General features: G+C 42.7%; 2 protein-coding genes across 5 annotated transcripts in view; one reads left to right on the top strand and one right to left on the bottom strand.

Annotated features, from left to right (window-relative positions):
- LOC131142212 (docking protein 3-like) overlaps positions 1–23851 on the top strand; it is a 35859-nt gene that overhangs the window by 5896 nt on the left and 6112 nt on the right. The window lies entirely within an intron of this gene.
- glra3 (glycine receptor, alpha 3) lies at positions 112–21922 on the bottom strand. Of its 4 annotated transcripts, none has more exons than XM_058091657.1 (10): positions 21582–21922; positions 18605–18735; positions 18077–18144; positions 13212–13435; positions 11788–11870; positions 9540–9677; positions 7684–7898; positions 6185–6331; positions 5541–5669; positions 112–3492 (listed from the first exon to the last, which is right to left on the bottom strand). In XM_058091657.1, the coding sequence occupies exons 1-10, from the start codon at positions 21641–21643 to the stop codon at positions 3163–3165; spliced, it is 1527 nt and encodes a 508-aa protein (XP_057947640.1). In that variant the 5' UTR covers positions 21644–21922; the 3' UTR covers positions 112–3162. The 4 variants fall into 4 exon arrangements, with proteins under 4 accessions (XP_057947640.1, XP_057947642.1, XP_057947643.1 ...); XM_058091659.1 differs by having other exon boundaries at positions 7684–7760; XM_058091658.1 differs by lacking the exon at positions 5541–5669 and having other exon boundaries at positions 113–3492; positions 21582–21921.

The raw sequence follows: 23851 nt of genomic DNA, 5'->3' as shown, positions 1-23851 counted from the left end.
TTGTTTAGCAGAAAGACCAATAATCATCTCAACATGGAGCCACAGCCGTCCTTATTGGCTGAGGAAGAAGCCATCCATTGTGTTCTGAATCCTGATTGGCTACACCGCTGTCAGTCAATCTTCTTCGTAGCGTTTCCTGTTGTGGTCAGTAGTCAAGAGCAGGCTAGCTGTGTGAGGTGCTTGCTAACTGCCAATCAACAATAGAAGAAGAAGCAGCTACCCGGCTTACCGAATCTTCGCTTTAATGAGTAGGATGACGGCAGGAGCAATCTGTTTGAACAAGGATACAAAAACACTACAGCCCAACAGCATTAGGACGAGTTGTATTATAACTGAAACAACTAGTCGTCCCTCAGTATATTGTGCTTAGAATTAACCATTAAGATTGCTGTTACAGTAGTCCATGTGTGATGTGAATGCATGAATGCATGAATGCATGAATGCATGAATGCATGAATGCATGAATGCATGAATGCAAGAATGCATGAATGCATGAATGCATTTCAGCTGCGGGGAAAGAGAGAAGGGTGAAGGCGGGGGATGTTGAGGTGGTGGGGAAGGTGAGTTTACTGTCCAAGATGACTCCAAGGTTCCGGCAATGGGGTCAGAGGGTAGAGTGGTCAAAGGAGCGGCCGTAGAGGAGAGCGATGCCATATTTGCTACAGTTGAGTTGAAGGATATGTGTTCACCTCCAGAAGCTAATATCAGAAAAAACAGAAGAACGGGTCTGAGGGTTGATGAATTTAGTGGATATGGAAAGTTGGAGACCATGGCGATGGATAATCTGACCGAGGGGAAGGAGGTAGAGGATGAAGGGGAGAGGACCAAGCACTAAACCCTGAGGGATGCCTTTGGAGAGGGGGGCAGTTGAGGAGCTGTTTCCGGTCTGTGATGTGATGTAATGTGATTTTCTGCGTGAATGGGAAGGTTGACTTTGTCAAAAGTAGCAGTGGAGTCCAGGAGGATGAGAATCGACGGCAGGCCGAAGTCAGAAGAGAGGAGGAGGTGGCTTGTGGCCTGAGGAGGGTAGATTCTGTGCTGTTTGTTTGTTGTTAGGTCTTGATTTGCGTGGCAGCAAAGGATAAACCAGTCCATCTAATATACCTAGAAGCCTTTGTTGAATGTAAGAAACTGAACATGTATAAAAAAAAACATCAACCACATGAAGTATGATGGAAAATGATGGACAATTGTCCTTCCTGTAGCAAGCCTTATTCAAACTGCCGACACCTCTCAGCTCGCAGACCTGCCCATCATTTCCTCATACCAAAAAATACTCTCTTCATTTTGTACTGCTATTGTGAAATGCTTTTTAAAATGAATCATGGAAATGCAATTACAATCTAAGTCAGGTAGTAAATGACAGTTAGTGTAATATTTAATAATATATCGCATTAGAAAGAACAACGTGTATTCTGAAGGTGTAAGTGCAACAGGAAGAGCTGGAACAAAGTTTTAGTTTATTTTTAGTCAAGTTCCTTACCCGAAGTGCATTGTTCATATTTAGTGCTAATGGCAGTGAGGTATTCAAAAGCAGGTCACCTGCCAAAAGGGCTGGCGTGCATCTTGAGTTGCCGCCACAAACGGGAGGCAACAAGGGAAGGGCGGGACACCGTCCCTCAGTAGGAATATGTACAGCGTAGGAAATGGGACGCTATATCGTGGGGAGTGCTTTTCACCAGCCTGGACAGGGATGCATGCGTTCATTGAGCAGGTGGGGGGGGGGTCAAAACACCAATGTGGTGTCCACATCCTGTCTTGCTGCCACGTTGTGTCTTTGGCAACAATCATGTCTTCAGTGACGGTAACAGAAGCTTAAATGTTCATTTAACCGTAAAATATATGCAAACATTTTCAAGGTAAACTAAAAAAATGTCAGTAAGCAGGGCGAATACTACACTCTTAAAAATGCTGGGTTAAAAACAACCCAATCTGGGTTGTTTTTCAACCCAACGCTGGTTAAATATAGGACCAACCTCGCGTTGGGTTATTTTAACCCAACAAGTTGGGTTGGTTCTCTTAACCCAACAATTGGGTTGTACATTGGGTTGTTCAAATGACCCAACGCTGGGTTCATATTAACTACACGGCTGGGTTATTTCAACTATAGCAGGTTCCATATAGAGGTTGTATATAAAAGCAATTCAAGTCAGTCCATTCCAAATCATTGAAATACTGTATTTCAACTGATGGTGTACACAGTACATATGCCTCTACACAAATGACAAACTCACGGAAAGTACTAGTAGTAGAGTAAAAAATAAAACACTAGAGGTATGCAAAGACGATGACATAGAAAACATAGAAAATGGCTGATGACAGCCATTACTTCATTTGGCCGCTGTCCGATAGTGTTGTCAATTACGGTCCCAGAATATTAAAATGAGCATTTTTTGAATATGAAATTGATCACACATACCTGATTTGACATCGCTCAGGACCTTCGACTACGCTACTACTGTAAAGCTGCCCCTGCACAACAGTGCCCCCGCATGTGGTGGAATATCAGTCCCATGTGATCATGTATGAAGGCCTGCATCACAAATACCTCATCAGTTAATAACGTCCATTTTGTTGACATTTGGTGTTTCCATGCTACATGGCGCCTTGACTGGCTGCAAAGAGGCACGTGAGACATTGCCCAACATCGGCATCATGTACCCTGTTAGTGTTTGCTAACAGCCATTTATCTGAAAGACGTGCAATTAGCCTCCATTACGGGATTTGTGGAATTTGAGTGTGAAATGATCATACAAATAAAATAATTATTATTCCTGTGGCAACGCTGCTGCCCGATTTCAAGTGTCAGCTGTTGAGCGATCATGATAAAGTTAAGTGATAATAAATAATAAACACAAGGAGGCACTTCATTATAAGTGGGCATTAAGACCATGGATGTGGTCATGATACCAAAATATTATCACTACTGGATCATAAAGAATCTGAAGTGTTGTGCCAACTACTCCAATTCATGGCTACTGTTGTGTCGTCCCGTCTGTGGATCTTAGTGACGAATGTTTGAACGTGAAGTCAAAGGTCACAGGTTATACGGTAGAGGAAGAGTGTGTGAGCTGCAGTACAAACGTGTGTGTGTGTGTGTGTGTGTGTGTGTGTGTGTGCACTCCACATGTATACAATGTACAATATTCTTTCTTTCTTTCTCTACGACTTGTGTACATCCTCATGGCGAAGGATTTTATAAAGAACCCAGTAGAATATATTGAAAAAGAGAAAGGCCAGGGGGAAACCCGCCCTTGATACCGTGTCAATCTTTTTGGCTCGGTCAATAAATAACTTTCTCATTTCCTCGATGCTTTTGCCCCCCCCAATGGCAGCCACTCCCAGGGGATGTTGGGCCATGTTAGCCGTGGCTCCTGGAGCGTTCAGCACGGTGACAGTGTTGTTCATGCTGGCCTTGGAGTCCTTGCTGTTGCTGGGAGTGGAGGTTACAGCGGCTGCGGAGGTCAGCCCGGTCTCGTGCGTTTCCCCTTCCTGTTGGACACACCAGGGGGATCTTGTCAGATTCTTTTCATATTCTGCATTTCTAAATTAGCTGAGCTAAAAGGGATTTTCTTCACCCAAATAATACCATGAACACAACTATTTTACCAGTTGTGGTGTACAATAAAGAAAAGATCTTTTCAATAACAAATTAAGCTGCAAAAAAATGGATTTGCGGCAAGGAACATAACTGGCATTCATGGCTGTCAGTCTCGGAGACGCGTACATGTCCACGGCACTCGCACACACACAATAGCAGTCTCAGAGACATGACTGACAAGTCAGGATGGTGTTATGATACGCTGTGGCGTGATTGACAGCTAATGTTGGTAGCTAACCTTGGTCACATCCCTGATCACGACATTTTAAAACCAAATGTGAAGAAGTGATAGTTGGCTCTGTTGGATCTTAAGGAAGTTCCAAGTAGAGTTTCAAAATGCAGAAACTCTGCTGAAACTGCTTTTTGGACACAATGGAACGATGCCGCTTCAGCTTGTGCAGGGGCGTCAAACGCCTGTCAAAAAAGGATTCCTTCCAAAATCTTTTGGAGCATCCTGTATGTTCCTCTGATCTAAATCCAACTGAGATGGCAAAGGTACATTTTTTAATACTCTTTGTTTATTTTTGAGCTATGTAAAACTTAAACCTTAAACTTTTGCTCAGCATATGAACAGCATATTTCAGTTTATGTTTGTTTGCCACAAATTGCTTAGAATTTTTTTCTTTTGGTCTCACTCCTGTTTCTCCTTTTTGCATTTTGAAGCTCGACTTAGAACCTCCTTACGATCCAACAGAGTAAAACGTGAATTCTTGATTTTGACGTTTTGATCAGGGGTGTAATATCTGCACGTTCCAAAGGTAGGAAATGTTGCAAACACTCCCTTTTAATATACTGGCTCATTTTTAGACCGTATAATTTAACATGATAGCTTATTGAATAAGATCACGAGAATGGATCAGGAAATCATCAGTGGATCTTCTCTCATTTCATTCCTTTTGGATCTTGGAACAAACAAATATATACAGTGGAACCTTGTTTTTTATAAGAATTTACTGTTCATAATGAAGCTGGTGAAAGGTACTGTAATACAGAACGGCAGACGTCGGTCTCCCTGATTAGGTGCTGTGCTATGCTATGCTGTGTTAGCGGAGCCTGTCGGGTTCAAGTCCATGTCGAGTCCTGCCCTCACAGCTCCAGAAGCTTCAGGGCAGCCAGGATCAACTAAGTACTGCAGGCTACTGCATAACAAGGTACACGCTTTCATAACATGCTCTGTATGGCGTGTACTGGCATTTCTGACTGTGGTCGTGTCTACTGTCCCGCCGGATATTCATCTTCAAACATATTTGTACAGTGGAGCCATGATTTGGCCTCCGTTTGCATAAACGCTTATGCTTCATAACTGGCCATGGCATTGGTGTCAAACCATTCTACTTGGGATGATGATGACGACTTTCCATCCCTGTACTACGTTTGCACCAAGGGCATCACTAGGTTCTGAGGACAGGCAGGGGGGGGCTTTTATATATATATATATATATATATATATATATATATATATATATATATGTGTGTGTGTGTGTGTATGTATGTATGTATATATACAACATGTGTACATATATATATGTATATACACACACACACATATATATACACACCCCACACACATATATATATATATATATATTTATGTGTATGTATGTATATTCATGATGTTAACCAAGGTTCCACTGTATTTGTGTGCCAATGGTATTTCTTGTAAATAGAATGTTGATGATTTATTCGGTTTTCATCCCACAACCAAATCCCAACGCCAAAGTGTTTGATTCCAGGAAAAAAAACCCTTTTAGCTGTTAAAATGTGAAGTATGCTAATCTCAGTTGGACTCTTTAGTTTGCTGACTCTAGTTCCTCTCCTGGCGCCCTTCCTTGTGTCCACGTGTCTTTGGTGAAGGCCTTCCAATACACGGCTTGCATCATGCTACATGCACACGCAGACATGCCGAAATGCCCACACACGCTGTGGATTGTGCTATTACCCTGTAGTTGGCGCTGGAGATGTTGGTCACAGATCCATAGAGAGGCTCTGATGACTTGAGGCCGTTGTCGGTATTAACACGATGGAGCGATTCGGCTAGTTGACCTGCATCAACTGCACCTCCACTGTTCTACCAGTTGACAGCATGCACACCCGTCAATGGAGAGAAATCAAAAAGGGGAAACAAAAACCATCTAAAACCAAGAATGGAGTACTCATTCATTCAGTCATCTTTATGGCTTTCAAATTACAGTCATGGAAACACGAGGAAAAGCCCCGGAATGTAAATAAATCCAACATAAGCATGTTTTCGGCTGTAAATATGAACTGTGGGCCTGTGGGTGACTGAATGGTGAGTGGGTCCTCTCAGCACACAATCTCATCATGCACACGTCTTCTTTAGATGGTTGGACAACAACAAAACTACTGCCATGCATTTTCAGCCATGCTGCGTCATGCACACAAATAATAAACTCATGCTTAGTCACATGTTTGCCTGCTCTGGCCAGAAGACTGTAATACTAACATCCCACCACAAGGAGGCAGCCTGGGATTTCCTCAATATGACATTGCAAAGGCATTCATAACGTGGATAGAAAATACACAAATGGAGGAGTAAGATTTTCCATGAGGAGATGAGAGTACCTTGCTCTTCTTGGGATGCCGCCTGAATCGGAGCAGCTCTTTATGTTGCCTTGAAACAAAATTAACGGCAGCGTACTCCAATAGCGCCGAGAAGACAAAGAGAAGACAAACCGCCATCCAGATGTCGATGGCCTTGACATAAGAGACCTGGCAGTGACAAAATAGGACCAACAAGATCCGTTCATTCATCCAAAAGCCCATATGATATCAACACAGACACTTCTTGTCCAGCGGGCCCATGATTTTAGGGTTCTGGCTACTGGTTGCGCAATCTATCCCTACGGTGTCAGATGTTGTGACCTCATTTCTTAAAAATGAAATTATGCCTTATTTAGATATGCTTAACACACTGGAGTGCAAAGCTCTGTTTGTCTGCGGGAACATGATAAACCTCCTTGCTTCTCAACATACACGCATGCCCGAACCTACCCCTAACACACACACACACACGCACACACGCACGCATGCGCATGTTGTGTGAGCTATATGTGTGTGTGAGAGCAGTGGAAGTGCTAATAAGGGTTATGTAACAACGTGCTCCATGTCACATTTTTTCTCATGCATAAAAGATACCAGAACAAGACTGAGGGGCTCTTCCTCACACACACACACTCTCACACACACACACACACACACACACACACTCACACACACACACACACACACACTCCAGCAGATGCACAGTGCACTTAATCCACGCATGCTTGAACTCAAATGATATTCTCTGAATAGACAGTAAGATAATACGCAACAATGACATTCCTAGTTTAAAAATCATAAGTCATATTATAATCACAAACTAGAGTAAAAACGTTGTGAGGACCGGCCTTCCAAAATAGACAAAGCTTATGTGATGTGTAGTGACATTGTCATTAGTGGGCGAGATGCCTACGGGTGAAAGCGTTCTGACTAATGTTTAACACTCCTGCCATTTCTTTTTCATTGTTGGTCTGCTTGTGAATGAGCCTCACTGCAAAATGAGACCTGACAGCTGACGTCCCAGGCTGGCCTTGTTAAAACGGGACCTACGTGTCGCCACATGCACGGCCTCCGCAATTTGGGGAGAAATTTGTTGGCCGGGGCCAGCATGCAGAGGAGGCAGAGGGGTGACAATGCGTCACTCCCACGTAAGGAACTTGTTAGCTTGTGGTGCGTTTGTGGGCATCATACGAGGCTTTGCAGCCTGCCCAAGATGGATGCATGGCTCCCTATGGCTACCGTGACCGTGTTGGTTCTGCTGAGCGTGCATGCAGAAAACCATTTAAACATCCGAGTTCTCTTCCTGTAGTTAAGTGAAGAGTACTCGTTAGTAACACCACACGTCCCTAACGGTGACGGACGCATGCCAAGTCATTATATTGAATAATTAAATCCCATACTTGCACTCATCAGGGCTGGCTACCATGTGCAAATAACAGCGTATGTCCATGCGTGCATGGCATAATACATTTGATGGCCCCTCATGGATGGTAGGACGGGCGCAGAGCTGAAATACTGACCTTGGGCAGTGATGTCCTGGAGCCTGAGCTCTGTGTTGTCATTGTGAGGACAGTAGTGATGCCCAACGCCACTCGAGCTGGGGCCGCGTCCATGTTGATCCAGAAGGAGACCCAAGACAGAATGACAATCAGCAGAGATGGGATGTACATTTGGATAAGGTAGTAACCCATCTGACGCTCCAAGTGGAACCGCACCTCAATACAAGTAAATTTACCTGCAACATAGCACATAAACAACACAGTGTACAGCTTCGGGGTACTGTACGTCAATGCAAATATAGAAAACAGCTCACAGAACACACAGCAGGAAGCAGACACACAGCATGGCGGTCTCTGTGTTGAAGAATCTTCAAGACTGAATTTCTTTTGGTGTTACAATCCTACTTCTACGCAATATGTACCACCATGACTTATCTATTATCTATATCTATATATCTATATATCTATTTATTAGTGCTCGCAATTGAAATCAAATCACTAATTGGTAGCGGCTCATTTCTAGCAGACAATATCGTGTAACTGAACAACAAAGTGTGTCTCACTCACTAATGTGTTCTACTACAGAAGGTGTTCGTTCCTATGCATTATGTACATATAATGTACACGGTTGATTATGTAAAAAATGAAACCAATTGGTCATTCATTTCTCAGGTGTATTCATAGTTGCTCTTTAACCAAGCAAATATGTCAACCATTCATTCATTCATTCATTCATTTTCTACCGCTTTTTCCTCATGAGGGTCACTGGGGGTGCTGGAGCCTATCCCAGCTGTCTTCGGGCGAGAGGCGGGGTCCACCCTGGACTGGTGGCCAGCCAATCACAGGGCACATATAGACAAACAACCATTCACACTCACATTCATACCTATGGACAATTTGGAGTGGCCAATTAACCTAGCATGTTTTTGGAATGTGGGAGGAAACCGGAGTACCCGGAGAAAACCCACGCATGCACGGGGAGAACATGCAAACTCCACACAGAGATGGCCGAGGGTGGAATTGAACCCTGGTCTCCTAGCTGTGAGGGTGGACTATTCAATTGTGAAATGATTCTTTGGTAATGCTCTTTACTTACCAGATACCATCCTGGTATCTTGCTTTAGTCGCCGTGTTTAGCTGTTGCTTCCTGCATCCTAACTGCTTGATTCATTCAACCTTATGTAACACGCTCTGCATTGGAGTCACCATTGCATCATCAACACACTAAGGAAACGTCAACACAAGAGTTTCAGTGAGCTTGAAATACTACAGTACATGTATGAAAAGCCCCTGAAGTTCTTGTGTTGTGCACACACGCAGAAGCCAGACAGTGCTTCCAGTCCCAAGTGTTATATATTTGATATATATTTATGAATTCCCAGTGCTTCTTGCTGAGCGTACACTCCAGCTGAAATCAACCCAACCATATCAGATTTGGCTTGCAAGCCAACCAAGACCACATTTTAAGCAGTTTAGGTCCACTTGTTTGCTCTGCACTAGGGTTGGGATCCTTGCACATTAAAGGACAACTCAGGTTTTGGGGGGAATTTAGCCCATCATCCACAATCCTAACAGGAGACACGAAGACACGTCTTTTCCTTTTCTGCTAGCACGAAGCAGCTATTTTGTATCGTGAGGCTTTGATCTGTTTTTATTTTTCGGACATCCATGTTTAATGTCTGCATCGTGGAGGTTTTACGGCTTCCAGACTGGCATTGCACTGCTGCTGCACAATCGGAGATGGAGATCCCTCACCTGGCTAAGTTGTCCACACGGGTCTCCTACACGTAGGCGCTATCTTAGGAGGGCATTTTTGTATTTTTATCATAAACTTTGCTGAACTCTTTCCTTTTAGTCCTCATGTGTGTATGTGTTACCTGTGTTGTAGTGCTTGGTACAGTATCTGAGGTCTGATTCGTCTTTAAGGATGAACTGTGGAAGTGTCAGTCCTTCAGCCACTTGGACCGGTCCATTCTCCTGCCACTCAAAGATCAGGTCGTTCATGGTGTAACCAACTGTAGGAGGAAGAAAGAGGAGACGTGAAAATGGAGGAGCATGTTAGAGTTGTCGGTTGCATTTCAAAAATTGATAAAGGTAGAGTGATACTTTATGCCTTTTTGTCATTCGTAGCTAGTAGCTAGTAGCCAGGTTTTCCACTCTTTCATCATTCAGCCCAGCACAGGATGCGTTGCCACGGTAACCAAATGGCAATATCATGACATCTTGCGCTAACGTGACCATGCTCTGGGATGAGCCAGCTTGGTTAAAGAACTAAAAACCAAATTCTCCTAAGAAGGAAAAGTGACCACGAAGCTACAAAGAAGCCCACGTGCAGCTGGAGCTCCGTGGGACGTTTTGAAAAAGCAGAAACAGCTGGTGCAAGCTGGTACACGCCTACAGCGATACGCCACCTTGCTTCTTAAGGTTCAGCTGTGTGTTTGCAGGTATGTTACACAAATCCACTTTGTAATTAAAGCATTGAAAAATATAGTTTACGACATTCCAAATATGTTTTTTACGTTATTATAACCCTCTAGACATGAAATAACATCCCTATAGTCATTTTTACACTCCTATTACCCAACATAGTACACATAATTCATTCATTTTCTATCTTCACCAGGGTCGCGGGGGTGCTGGAGCCTATCCCAGCTGGCGAGAGGCGGGGTCCACCCTGGACTGGTGGCCAGCCAATCCCAGGGCACATATAGACAAACAACCATTCACACTCACATTCATACCTATGGACAATTTGGAGTGGCTAATTAACCTAGCATGTTTTTGGAATGTGGGAGGAAACCGGAGTACCCGGAGAAAAGCCACGCATGCACGGGGAGAACATGCAAACTCCACACAGAGATGGCCGAGGGTGGAATTGAACTTGGGTTTCCTAGCTGTGAGGCCTGTGTGCTAACCACGCGGACGCCGTGCATCCCACTACACATGATAATAAGAGAAAATATTTTGTCTGTTTCTTTGGGCTTTTTCCTTACGGAGTCGCCACAGCAGATACTTTTTGATCCGCCTCCTGATTTTTGGCTTAAGCCCTTAATATAAGATCCAATTAAGGCTCGGGTTGTTGCTATACTGTAAATGGGTTCTGGTGCTAGGGGAGCTGAGTGAAGTCAGAAATCAAAAGACAATGATTATATGAAGAATGTAAAATGTTTTTTCATATTTGTACATGTTTGTATATTTACCAGGTATACCTTGTTTGTAAAATGACACCATGAGCGATGCTGAGTAATTGATTGATTAATGACCTTTGACAATCTCCAATGGGTTGTTTTGAGATGATTGCCTTCTGTTAAGTAAAGAGCTGTCTCAATATGCCATTTTATGTGGACACATGCAGCTTAAATATGGACTAATCTGGTTTTTCCTCTACATTTTGTGGGTACATTGGAATTTATAGTGTTGATTTTTCTTTTTCTTTTATGCTGTAATGGTTACGGATAGCTCACCGCTGAAGTAGCACACTGACAAGACATATTTTTAGCGCACGCACTTGGCCCCCTCCCCCTTCCCTTGCTCATCCAATCCGCAGTCATTCACGGACTTGCAATGAGTTGAATATTTCATGCATATTTCCTCCACTTAAGTGTTGAAAAAAATGACAGAGCTCAGTGTGGGAGCAGCAACAAAGACTGTTTGCATGTAGTTCCAGAGCCGTGGGTTGCCGACCCTTGCACTAGATGCAAGGTACAATTGGCCTCGTGTGAGTAGTCCCTCTCCAATTATCCTAACATGCATGCTGTTGCACAAACCCACCATTTTGTTACAATATCTATTTGAAATTAGAATTGATTGTAGTTCTTGCAGTACGGTTTCCGTTTGAACGGGTGGTGCACGTTCAGAGGCGTGGTTAACATCCAATGTCATGCTCAGTTTAAGCCCCCGTGAGGTATGGAATATGCATATGGCACGAAAAGACAAATCCATTACAATGACAATAAATAATACACCAGAGCAGGAGGAGGCAGGATCGAGCCCCTGAACAGTATTTTTGAATTAAAGCATTAAATTATAATAAGGTGTATATGATGTTGTTCGGCTGCTTGGACTACAAGTCACTTTGTCACCCTGAAGAATGATTTCTAAGTGCTATATTTGCACAGTACTTACAGCTTTCTAACTGCATAATACAGGTCTGAACATCCATGGGGAAGTTTTTGAGATCCATGGGACATGACAGAGTTAATGTCAGTCTGAAAGCAGAAATACAGAAGAGCACAAGTGAGAAGAAAGTGAAGCACAGTAACAGGCTTTAAAACCATCCATGTAGAAGTGTACAAGTGTAAACATGACATTTATTGTAACCGTTACCAATGTTCAAAATAAACTACGCAAGGATTTGATGCGTTCTCTTCTCATTTGAATCAAAGTGAAAATGTCTCGCGTGAAAGCGGCTTCGGCAGCAGCGAGCAGCGGCTTCTCATGTCTTCATCGGCACGGGAAAACACTTTGGAATACGTACGCAACGTTTGCATTGTTCTCTTCAACCTCGATGCCACCGAATTACAAAAAAGGTTTTTCAGCGACTGTGGAACGGTTGACCAGAACCCTTTTGTTTCAGATGTGCACTCCTGATCAAAACATTTGAAGAATGTCATGGATTTTTGTGGTTTAGTTAGTTTGTAGATTTCTGAAGTTACATCTTAAGGAGACTCTAAGTAGAGCTTCACAATGCAAAAAGAAGAAATGGGGAAATTGCAGGTATTCACAATCATGATCTCTCGATGGCAAAGGCAAGCTTTCTCTCTTTGAATGCGATTGGATTGTTGAGCGTAAGCCTGGCTTCTCTCAGAGCGCAAACATTGAAAAATGGAAGAAAGTTTTATTCTCTGAAGGCCTGGTCCTTATGGCTTCCAAAGATACTGGCATGACATCATGATCTAGGGTGCTTTTTCCTTCAGTGGAACAATGAAGCTTCAGGTTGTGCAGGGGCGTCAAACGGCAGTTGTCTAAGTGGAGATGTTGCAGGGAGCATCCCTCATGACTGAAGGCCATCATCCATGCGGTCATGACTGTTTTTTTCCACAGGACAACACTGCAGTTCCCAATCCTCACCTCTTCCAGAGAATTGGACCATCCCGCATGTTCCTCTGATCTAAATCCAACTGACAACTGGGATGGATAGCAAGGGAAGTTTACAAATTGGACATCAGTTCCAGACACTGGAAGCCATCTTTACCTTTTGGAGCTTTGGTCTTAAACTTTTGATTGACTGAGGAGCGGCTTTTTCCTTTTTGTCTCACTCCCATTTCTTTTTGCATTTTGAAACTCTCCTTAGAACCTCCTTAAGGTCCAACTGTGCGAAATGTGAACCTGTTCAATGTTTCAAGTGGTCGTGAAATGTTTTCAAGATTATACATATGTAGGTAAAATTGTTGGTAGCCTTCTGTAAAAGAAAGAAAAATGCCCAACGGTCGCTGAAATAACTTGAAACTGACAAAATGAGTCACGGAAAAATACTAGAATTTGCCTACGAGCTTACAAAAGCCAATTTCAACCATGGAGTACATCGTGTCAATGACCTTGAAACTCACCTTATAGAATATAGAACATTTCCATTCTTAAAAATGCGGAGCAACTTGTTGTCTGTGGTAACCTCGTGGAAGTGGGCTCCCTTCTCATTGGCAAAGAAAAGATCCGGCTTCCAAATGGAGTCTAACATTGAGGGGTCCAGGTCCAGAGAGTCATCTGGATACTCAGCGTAGGCAAGCCTGGGATCATTCCACTGCTGGCGAAGGAAGATATTTACCCGATAGTCCTAAAATGCACATGACAATCATTTGTGGCAATTGATTCATATCACTTGGCATATGACTAAAAAAAGATGAAGTGGTAACACTTAAAGTACACTTGGGTTGCACAGGTTTAAATAGAAATACAACAGGGCAACGTATACTACCAATATGCAGAAACATTGGCATACACAGCATGCCCTAACTCAGTGTTTTTCAACCTTTTTTGAGCCACGGCACGTTTTTTAGATTGGAAAAATCTTGTGGCACACCACTAACCAAAAATGCGCCAGTTTTGCCAGTTTTTCGTCTGTCCAGTCTTGAAATTTAGTTTGAATAAAAAACGAACTTGGCTTAGTAGAGTGCCGATTGCTGGCCTCCATTTTTAAAACTGAAGAATGTCTGGATCTGCGTGTTACGTCATATCTGAGCATGCGCTGAAAGAAAGCACCCGGGATCAATTTAAACAGGAAAAGATCAAATTCAATCTTGCTAATATTCTATAATTAAACTCTATTAAACTAGACATGTTTTAAATATAGATATTTTTTAATAAAACTGCACTTGTGAATAAATAGAAGGGTTTAGATTCTGTTCCACAGGTGGCGCTAATGCACACGAAAGCTGCTTGCCAACCGCCAATAAACAACAGAAGAAGAAAAACACCCTGACAACTTTCCGTTTGAACGGGCACAAAATACCTCAATCGGATTGGTTAAAGGAATATTCCATCCCCGTTCAAATCTTTCCGTTTCAGCAAATAAACCAAATGCAATTGGAATATATGGGTCCATGTATACTATTGACTATTAACATAATATCATAATGATGATTAATAAATGCTAATTATAAAAAGTGATATTGGGTAATTCCTCACGGCACACTTGACGGTTTCTCAAGGTACACTAGTGTGCCGCGGCACAGTGGTTGAAAATCACTGCCCTAACTAACGAATCTCAGCCCAGCAGTGGCACATCACAGTAGTACAGTAGTACAGTAGTACAGCAGTACAGTAGTACAGTAGTACAGTAGTACTGTAGTACAGTAGTAGAGGAAACTAACTAACATACATTTGTGTCGTTGTAAAAGCTGCTACTACTAACTGCTGCCGTTAAATGAATGCCTTGTCATGCATGATAGTTTTTCTGGGGGCCCCCCTGGCACCACAAGAAGGAGCTCTAGGCTACGCGTCTCTTAAGACTTCAGTGTTGGGTTTGTTCATTCTAAATTACATTTTCATTTTTCCCCCAAATGAGATCAACCCCCCCCCAGGCAGCGTACCTAACCGAAACAGACATTTCGGCACATTTGATGATAAAAACATGCCTGGGTACTTGAGTCGTTGCTGAAATATTGTACTCTGAGGACAAACCTGGGGCACAATCATTTATCCCTTTGTGCTGCTCTCACATACAGATAGAGGATGGATTAGGAGGGATTGAGCAAGCAAATGGGGAGAAAAAAAGAGTCAAACCGCACTAAATCTGTTTAACATGGATGGCGTGTGCAGACTACAGTGAACAAACCTGGATCTAAGCCCTCCGTGTGCGTGTGTGTGTGCGTGTGTGTGCGTGTGTGTGCGTGTGTGTGCGTGTGTGTGCGTGTGTGTCATGTACACTCGTAGTCTGTGTGAGAAAGAAACAGAGCCAGCAAGAGAGAGAATTACAATAGATATTCAATGTAAACAAATATCACGTCTAATAAAACCACAAGCTGCTGACTGAAGATGGTGTTTTAATGGAGGTATTTGGATTTTCATAAAGTCATTTTGTAGGCACTGAAATGATGATCCCACGGCCTTATTGTTATTTATCAGTCAAACAATGATCTGGTGCAAGCGTGACCCCAATGAGAGCAAGCGGTATAGGAAACGGATGGATGGATCTGGTCGGAACATACCATAACTTATCTTCGTGTCAGTTCACTACTGCGTATTTCAATGTGTCGGTTATGCGATGAGGTTACTGGGACCGCTTGTATGCCAGAGGAAAAAAGTCGAGAATGAATCAAAAGACAGATGGTAAGAGGAGAGCAAGATCGTAATCCTAAAGTAACATATGGCCCCTATACTGTATGGTCCTCTCTCCTTACTACTTTGAGGTATGAACTGTCTGTCAAAACCTCATTGAAGTCTTACTTTGCAGTCTGTATACCTGTTTATTTTCCCTTTTTGGCCATAAAACTTTTAGTTTAGATAATGTTATCATTTTACTGCTTTACACAACTCAATAGCACGCGTAGGCAGCTTTTTCCATGTATATGTATACGTATATGTACATGTTGATGTATTCCAAGTTTGAAGTTACAGTAATCCCTCATTTATTGCTGTTCGTTGCTTCCAGATCCAACTGTGATAAGTGAATTTCTGCAAAGTAGAATTCCTTATATATAAATGGAACGTTAGCATAGAGCATAGAGAATCTGTTCACAACCTTAAATGGGTGTGAACATTATAAGAGCTTCCTCGACATGACATAACACCCCTATAGTCACCTTAACCCAATATTAGCCACCAGTAGACATCGTATAAGTACAAAAGACATAAATAAGACATGTACTTGTGTGTGTGGTGATATACACTCATGATCAAACAGTGTAGGACCGGTTGTAAACTTGTAAAAATTTACATTTTGTATTATTGGATCTTACAGAGGCTCTGATTAGAGCTTTAAAATGCAAAAAGAAGAAATGGGAGCGAGGGAATTTTTTTTTTTGGCATCACAAATTGATCACAAACAACCATTCAACTGAAAGAGGCTATTCAACAGCTGATCAATCAATCAATTTCGTCGACCAGGCACAGGCGCGGCGCACCTGCTTGCACCACACTTACACCACGCTTACACCGCGCTTACACCGCGCTTACACCGCGCTTATACCGCGCCAACGGGGTGTACAGCATCACGCTAATCCAAGCATCTTACTTGTTTTCCAGCAACATTGCCTCGTGATCTTTTTCTGGCTGAGTTTTCACTTCTAAAATGTTGATTTCGGGGGGCAAGCCTTTTATTTATGGGGGAGGGGCGTTATTTCTCTGTCAGGTCTGTCAGGCAGGCGTTGTGTTATGCTGTTGAAAACCCACAGAGGCGAGGGCTTTCAGTCATGAGGGATGACCCCTGTAAGATCTCCCAGTAGTGGCCGTTTGACACCCCTGCACAACCTGAAGCTCTAGTATTCCATTGATGGAAAAAGCATACCAGAAACTACTCAGCATACTCTTTTTATTTTTCTATCACTCCCATTCTTTATTTTTGCTATTTTTCCTCTGGTCTTAAAATTTGAATTAGGAGTGTATATATTCCCCACGGGAATCATGGCAGACAGGAAATGGCATCAGGGATTCCAAGTAGACTTTTAGCTTGGCGTAGGCTACGGTCGCAACAGTACCCCCTGTTAGGGATTGTTGGCCTTTTGTTGGATAGTTGAAATCTGCAATAAAAGCCTGTTGTTCCAATAATATAGCGTGGTGCTTGTGTCTCTCACCGAATATTTCAGTAGCAGTACTGTCGACAAGTGACCAACCTAGAATACTAGCATCTTCTGAATGCGTTATTGTATTTTACTTCATTTAGGCAAAAAAGGGTAAGATTTGCCGAAATATGCGTATGTTTGACAAATAATTGGTCATACTCAACCAAAAAAAGTGCATGATTTACTAAAAACTACGATAGAGTGAAGCTGTGAAATTCAAAGTGTGAAGTGGCGAGGGCCGACTGTTGTATCGGACAGAGGGGAGAAGGCAGCGTACATGAAGAAGAACACGGGTGTGAAGTTTAACACACACATCACATTATGTGATAGCTGGGTTTGTGTTGCTGTGTGACTCTTTTCGCATTTATGCCAGTGTCCTTCTTTTCTGCATTCTGTGTGAAATGCCCAGACGGGATCTATTTACGGGCTCTCTGGGCCCCTTGCGGGGTGGCAGTGGATCAGGAAGTGACAGGTTGTTCAGTAACCAGAGGCTGGTGGTGGTTCAAACCGGATTCCTCCGTCCAAGTCACTGCTGTTGTGTCCTTAGGCTTCACCCACTTTGTCTCCAATGCTGCCCACGCTGGTGGATGAATGTGAAGGGTGTTTGGTGGTAGCTGTAGAGGCCAAGTTGGCAGTCATGTTTCTGTACAGTGCTTTGGGTGTCCACAAAGGCACCAAATACAACCAATCTATTATTATGGAGGATTCAGTGTGAGGCCAGATCAGATGCGTGCAGACCAAATATCTGTAAACATGGTACAGTATGTTGCCATACTTGGAGGTAAACTTACTAATGCCAGTCTAAATCAGTCGCTAAATGTTTTCATTGCACAGCCGCTCTTCCCGTCTGCTTGTCTGTCTCTTCTCATTTCTGTCTTTGTCCGCCTTTTTCTGTGTCATTCTATCTGTGGGCCATTCTTTCTAGTCACAGTTTAGGTCTTCACTTCTTTCGTCTTGAAAATGAAGTGCATATAATTGTCCCTGACCATACCATCCAGGATAACAAGGATTACAGACGTCTACGAATTGTAATAAAACTTCAATAATACCAGCCCCTCTGCTAATCTTCAGGACAATAACAATATTTTTATGTATGCTTTTTAAGGAATTACAAATGCACTCTTTATGCTGCTTAGCTTCTGTATTGTGCCGAGTTCGTATTAAATATTGGTAAATGACATACATTGTGTACATACCATGGTGGTTTCTGCAATGGAACCAAAGCTGTTGATGAAAATGTTACAGGAAACATTGACTGGCGGACCTGTGAAGGTAGAGTCACAGGCATTACGTACGATAGTGGCAAACAAAACGCTACATTTTGAGTATAGGCGATGGTCTGCTCCACTGGTGTGGCATTGGAAGGTAGTTGCAGTATTGAATTGGTGTATCAGAAACAGCTTAGTGCAGCAGTGGAGATTATGGGATATCATATACCACATTATCAAACATGAAACATGCCTGCAGTGTGTAAGCATCCTGTACATAAATCCAATTCTAAAGCCCTACTATGCAGTCATACGGGAGTCTTCCAATTGGGTAGTTCTGTAAATAGGTTTAAATAGGGTCATGCCATTTTCTGTGAAGCGGTGATTCTCACTCTCCTCGTACCGGAATGTTGAAAGGCATACAATACAGCACAAATGCAGATAATTCATAAATACAGTATCAACTTTCCTCGCATATAATTAGTACATTGTTACAAAAAATCAGTTGACAGATACCTTTAAAGTTTGGTCTTATTCTGGCATCATATCCCGATGTTCGTCCCATCAGTTTGTCCAGGAAATCGGAGGGCGACATTGGGGCCTGTCGAGTTCTTGCAGCATTGTCAACCTCCTTACACTGGCCAACACTGTTCGAGACACAAAACGACAAACTAGTCAACATTTTGACAGGTGCTGCACCACCTAATTCAGACGGTATGACTGGCGTCAGAGGTTGGCCCACATTGCCAGCAATAAGTCAGACTCGTTTCCAGTGAGGGTTGGACTCCACCGTGGATGCCCTTTGTCACTGATTCTGTTCATTCTTTTATGGACAGAACTTCTAGCTGTAGCAAGGGTGTTGAGGGGATCGGGTTTGGTGGCTACAGAACTGGGTCTTCACGTTGGACTTTGGATATTCGACTTCATCAGACAGTGATCTTCAACTCTCACTGGATCAGTTCGCAACTGAATGTGAAGTGGTCCTAGTCTATGTTTCTCGCCTGAAAATGGTGGAGTGTCATCTCCAGGTCAGGGAGGAGATCCTGCCCGAAGTGGAGGAATTTAAATACGTCCGGGTCTGTTCACAAGTGAGGGAAGGATGGAACAACCCTCTGTCGTTCCTCCCTCATCCTCATCCTGGGGACTAGGCTGTGGTGAAACGTCTGGTATTCAGGTATCCATTCCTTGGTAGGGTACTGTCATAACCATGCTGGTACTTGCTTCATGTCATGCTTAACATCCTGGGCTCTAATTTCGTAGACCACCTGCCTACGCCACACCAACAGGGTGTGGCTAGCACACTTTGCCATTTTTGTGAGCAGTGTAGTCTGGCGCAGCGCTGCGCACCCATGCCTCCATCCCTCCCACTGCCGCAAATGGCAAAGAGGGAGGACAGAAGGTGTGTTTACCTGCTGCAATCTCTGTTGTTGTACGGGCGGCTTTAAGTGCAGATTGTTTTGTTCTTTTACAGACATTTACTTGGGAATGTACTTGTGATCCACATTGTGATAACGACAATAGCAAAGTTTTTTAAAACTGATATTGTTCTTATTTTGGGGATGTACTGCTTTGTTCAGAGTGCTGTTCTCGTAGAATGACCTAAAAAATACATTGAGTACAAGGCACTAAAACCAAAAATCTGAAAATGCTTCTTGAGGCTTCCAACAGCTTATCACAGACAAAGCAAACAGACACCAGCACTAAAACATTAAAGAGAGAAGGCTGTATATGTAAAAGTGTGTCATGCATTATGCAGTTTTTCAAATCTATCTCTTTTTTACAATAGTAGAGCTTTTCCTGAAACCCGGAATTGGCTCTCAGAGTAATGCTAACTGGAAAGACACTCGTTGGACCTCAAACCTCCACCAAGGACCAAAACAGGAATTGAGACTAGTGCATATTTCAGGTTCAACAAACTCCAAGTCCAAAATCCCAACTATAGTCTCAGAACATGCTTCCTTTTCTGTCACTTAAAGGGGTTTGGATTTTTTGACATGAATTTATATGACATCCCCAGGGGACAAAATATAACATTGAGCAAATGATGAGGTGTGATTTTTTTCGAGTAGGCATTTTTGGGATGCAAATGTATTGCCAGCAACTACATGGAACTATGCTCTTCACTACCGAAATCGGATCAGAACTGGACCAAGTGGGGGGGGGGGGGGGGGGGGGTTGCTGCCGTTGGAGATACATACAAGTCATCCAAGTTCATGTCAAAAAATCGGAACCATCCCTTTAAAAGTATGACATGAAGAACAGTGTTAAAATGCCACAAAGTACCATAATGCCCCTGGCTTGTGGTTAAAAAGGGCAGTCCCTAACCCTAACCCTAACACCCTAACCCTAACACCCTAACCCTAACACCCTAACCCTAACACCCTAACCCTAACCCTAATACCCTAACCCTAACACCCTAACCCTAACACCCTAACCCTAACCCTAATACCCTAACCCTAACACCCTAACCCTAACACCCTAACACCCTAACCCTAACACCCTAACCCTAACACCCTAACCCTAACACCCTAACCCTAACACCCTAACCCTAACACCCTAACCCTAACACCCTAACACCCTAAACCTAACACCCTAACCCTAACACCCTAACACCCTAACCCTAACACCCTAACCCTAACCCTAACACCCTAACCCTAATACCCTAACACCCTAACCCTAACACCCTAACCCTAACACCCTAACACCCTAACCCTAACACCCTAACCCTAACCCTATGGACAATTTGGAGTGGCCAATTAACCTAGCATGTTTTTGGAATGTGGGAGGAAACCGGAGTACCCGGAGAGATCCCAGGCATGCACGGGGAGAACATGCAAACTCCACACAGAGATGGCCGAGGGTGGAATTGAACTCGGGTCTCCTAGCTGTGAGGTCGTTTTTGTTCCATTCACACTCATATTCCTATACTTTGGACTATGATGAATGAATGAATGAATCACACAATAAATAGAAAAAATGAACTGGATCATTTTTCTGGCCTATATATATTATAATATATAATATATGTCATATATATATTATATAATATATAATATTATATGATATTTGTGCATGTAAGTCTGTTTTCCTCGTCTCCCGCCTCCAAAAAGGCAGGAAGAAGGTTGGTTTCAGCACCTCAGTGTGTTTATTGCATTGAACAACGGCATGAAGAGAGTGAGCTCTTTTATCAGTCATGCAGTATCTTGGAGTATCTTGGAGTATTTTGGGTGGAAGATGTGCCAGTAGCATACCAGAGTACAGAAGAGTGTAACATAGTAGAAATTCAATTATTAGATTGTAATATACTGTCATACTTTTTATAGTTTTTACTTATATTTTAAAGTAATGTTAAAATCTAGTGCTTAGCATTTTTCCAAGGCATTTTGCAGCATCTGGACTGACATTTCTAACATTTTATTACTTGGGTGCTGAGTTTATTCGTCGTGGTCCCAACTTTTGGTGTAGACAATAATTCCCTGTAAATAATTCATACCTGAGAAAAAGGGATATTCTACAGCCGAGTAAGAAGACTCCAACAGAGTAGTTCCTCCTCATCGCTCCTAGGGTCCGTTTTGATTCCTGGCGGCTTGGCGAGTCCAGCAAAGAGGGCTCCTGATCCTGGTACGATTAAACGGCGCTCACAAGGACGCTCCGGAGAGACGGGGACTCCCAAAACACATTCTTCCGCCAACCCACATTCAATCATGAAATGAAAACACAGTGTGAACTAAAAACGGGGCCGATCGGCTGTCCGGGATCTGCTCCCAATTCGTGTGGTAACCGGGTGAAATATTGAGAAAGCGAGCACCGCCCCCGTCCCGGGATTGTAAAGATTGACAGACTGAGGACCCAACCATCTGGAAGTTTTCATATCCCGCCCCCGTCCCGCGATTGTAAAGATTGACAGACTGAGGAGCCAACCATCTGGAAGTTTTCATATCCCCGCCCCTCTCCCCGCCCCTCTCCCTCCCTCCCCGCATCTGAAATGACAAGCTCAGTGAGCTGGAGCAAATGGAGCGCTCAGCGGTGCATCCTGTCCCCTGTTCTGTGCCTATATGTCCCTATAGCTGTCCACCCGGCTGTCCTGCATCTTCCTCCTGTTCTTTCCGTTTGTTTCTTCCTCCATCTGGCTCAGACACACTTTGTCATTCTGCACGAATGGGCAGGATCACATTGAGACGCATGTGGTTTGGATCCCCGGTTGGAAAGATGCTGAAGTTGATCACAGTTTACCATATGGGACCCAAGTAAGCGCCGGGAGAGGAAAGAAACTGTCTGCTATTAGAATTAGACCAACAATTCCGCAAATAAATATTGAAGGGAAATTTATTTTGCTAAGTTCTTTTAAAAAAGCTAACTTAAAGAACAATACATTTTTAAACAGAAAAATCCAAGTATTAGTATAAGTAAATATTGCCCTGCAATTGACTGGCAACCAGTCCAGGGTGCACCCAAGTCAGCTGAGGTAGGCTCCAGCATAACTGCTTGTCCTAACACTGTATGTGTTTTAAGTCCAAAAATGACCTAAGGTCATATTTCTCCTCTTTTGTTGAGAGGATTACTGTAAAATGTAAATGTATTACATTTTGTGTTGTAGGCCACTGTTTGCTTCTGCATACATTTAGCTATTTGACATTTTATATATTTTTAATATTGCATCAAAACATTTCAACAGATCTGTGCCCGTGAGACAAAATGCCAGCAATAAATGGCTTTTTAGAAAAAGCCATCCAACATATCGCCTTGCTAGTAGAATGGACAAAGGAGGTGGTAAGGATGCAGGAAGAGTGGCATGTTGGAGATGGCTGTACTTTGCACCCTGACGTTCATCCCTCCACCCTCTCTTCATCCTCTTCATCTTAATGTGGAAGATATGAATTAGACATCAGCTTGTGGATATTACAGAGCAGCATAGTAAAACTTTCAACGTTCTCTGTCAGCTGCTCTCTGCTCTCCGGCTCTTATCTTAAATTGTTCAGGATACAATCCAATCAAATAATACGAGTACACTAAGACTTCATGATAACTTCATTCTATGCATTCTATTCTATAATTCTATGAAAATGTATTAAAGAGACAAGATGCAGACTGCATCTATTTCCACATTTGGATTTGTAATCATAAAGAATAATACATTTTATTTGTATAGCGCTTTTCAGAGTACTCAAAGACGCTTTCCAGTGAAGAAAAAATACATAAAAAATAGAGTTGAGTAAAAACAGTGGAAACGATGCATTCAAATACAACATCCATACATTCATTCAGAGCTAAAAACAAGGCGAAAAGCGGGATGGGGCACATGAATGTACATGAATTTGATTTTGAATTTGAATTTGATGAAAAAAATGGAATCATGTTCCTTATTAGAATTTCTATCACCACAAAAATCTTTTTAATGGTAATATGAGCATATGAGAGAGAAGTTGCCACAGACTTTCTCATCTTCTTCACTGGGGGGGTGGGGGGGGGTAAAGTTATGGCGAGACGGGGCTGCTGCTGTTGTTAAATCTTGTAAAAGGGTTAGGGACAACTGATTTAATAATACATGCTCAACATTTACCTGCCCTGATGAAATGTTGGCTAAAAAAGAGTGAGATGTAGGCTAACATAACATGCTAACAGTATGCTAACTTATTTCATTGTGGACAGGTTGGTCTTTGTGGATATGCAAGTGTTTGTATGAAATACAATAGCTTGTTTATCCATCTAGAAATTTTCTGACTATATTTTTAAAAAATCACAATGACTTGGGAAATGGTGTAA

Source organism: Doryrhamphus excisus, chromosome 1 (assembly GCF_030265055.1).
Source record: "Doryrhamphus excisus isolate RoL2022-K1 chromosome 1, RoL_Dexc_1.0, whole genome shotgun sequence".
NCBI classification, from domain to species: Eukaryota; Metazoa; Chordata; class Actinopteri; order Syngnathiformes; family Syngnathidae; genus Doryrhamphus; species Doryrhamphus excisus.
This window is presented reverse-complemented; position numbering and strand designations above follow the sequence as displayed.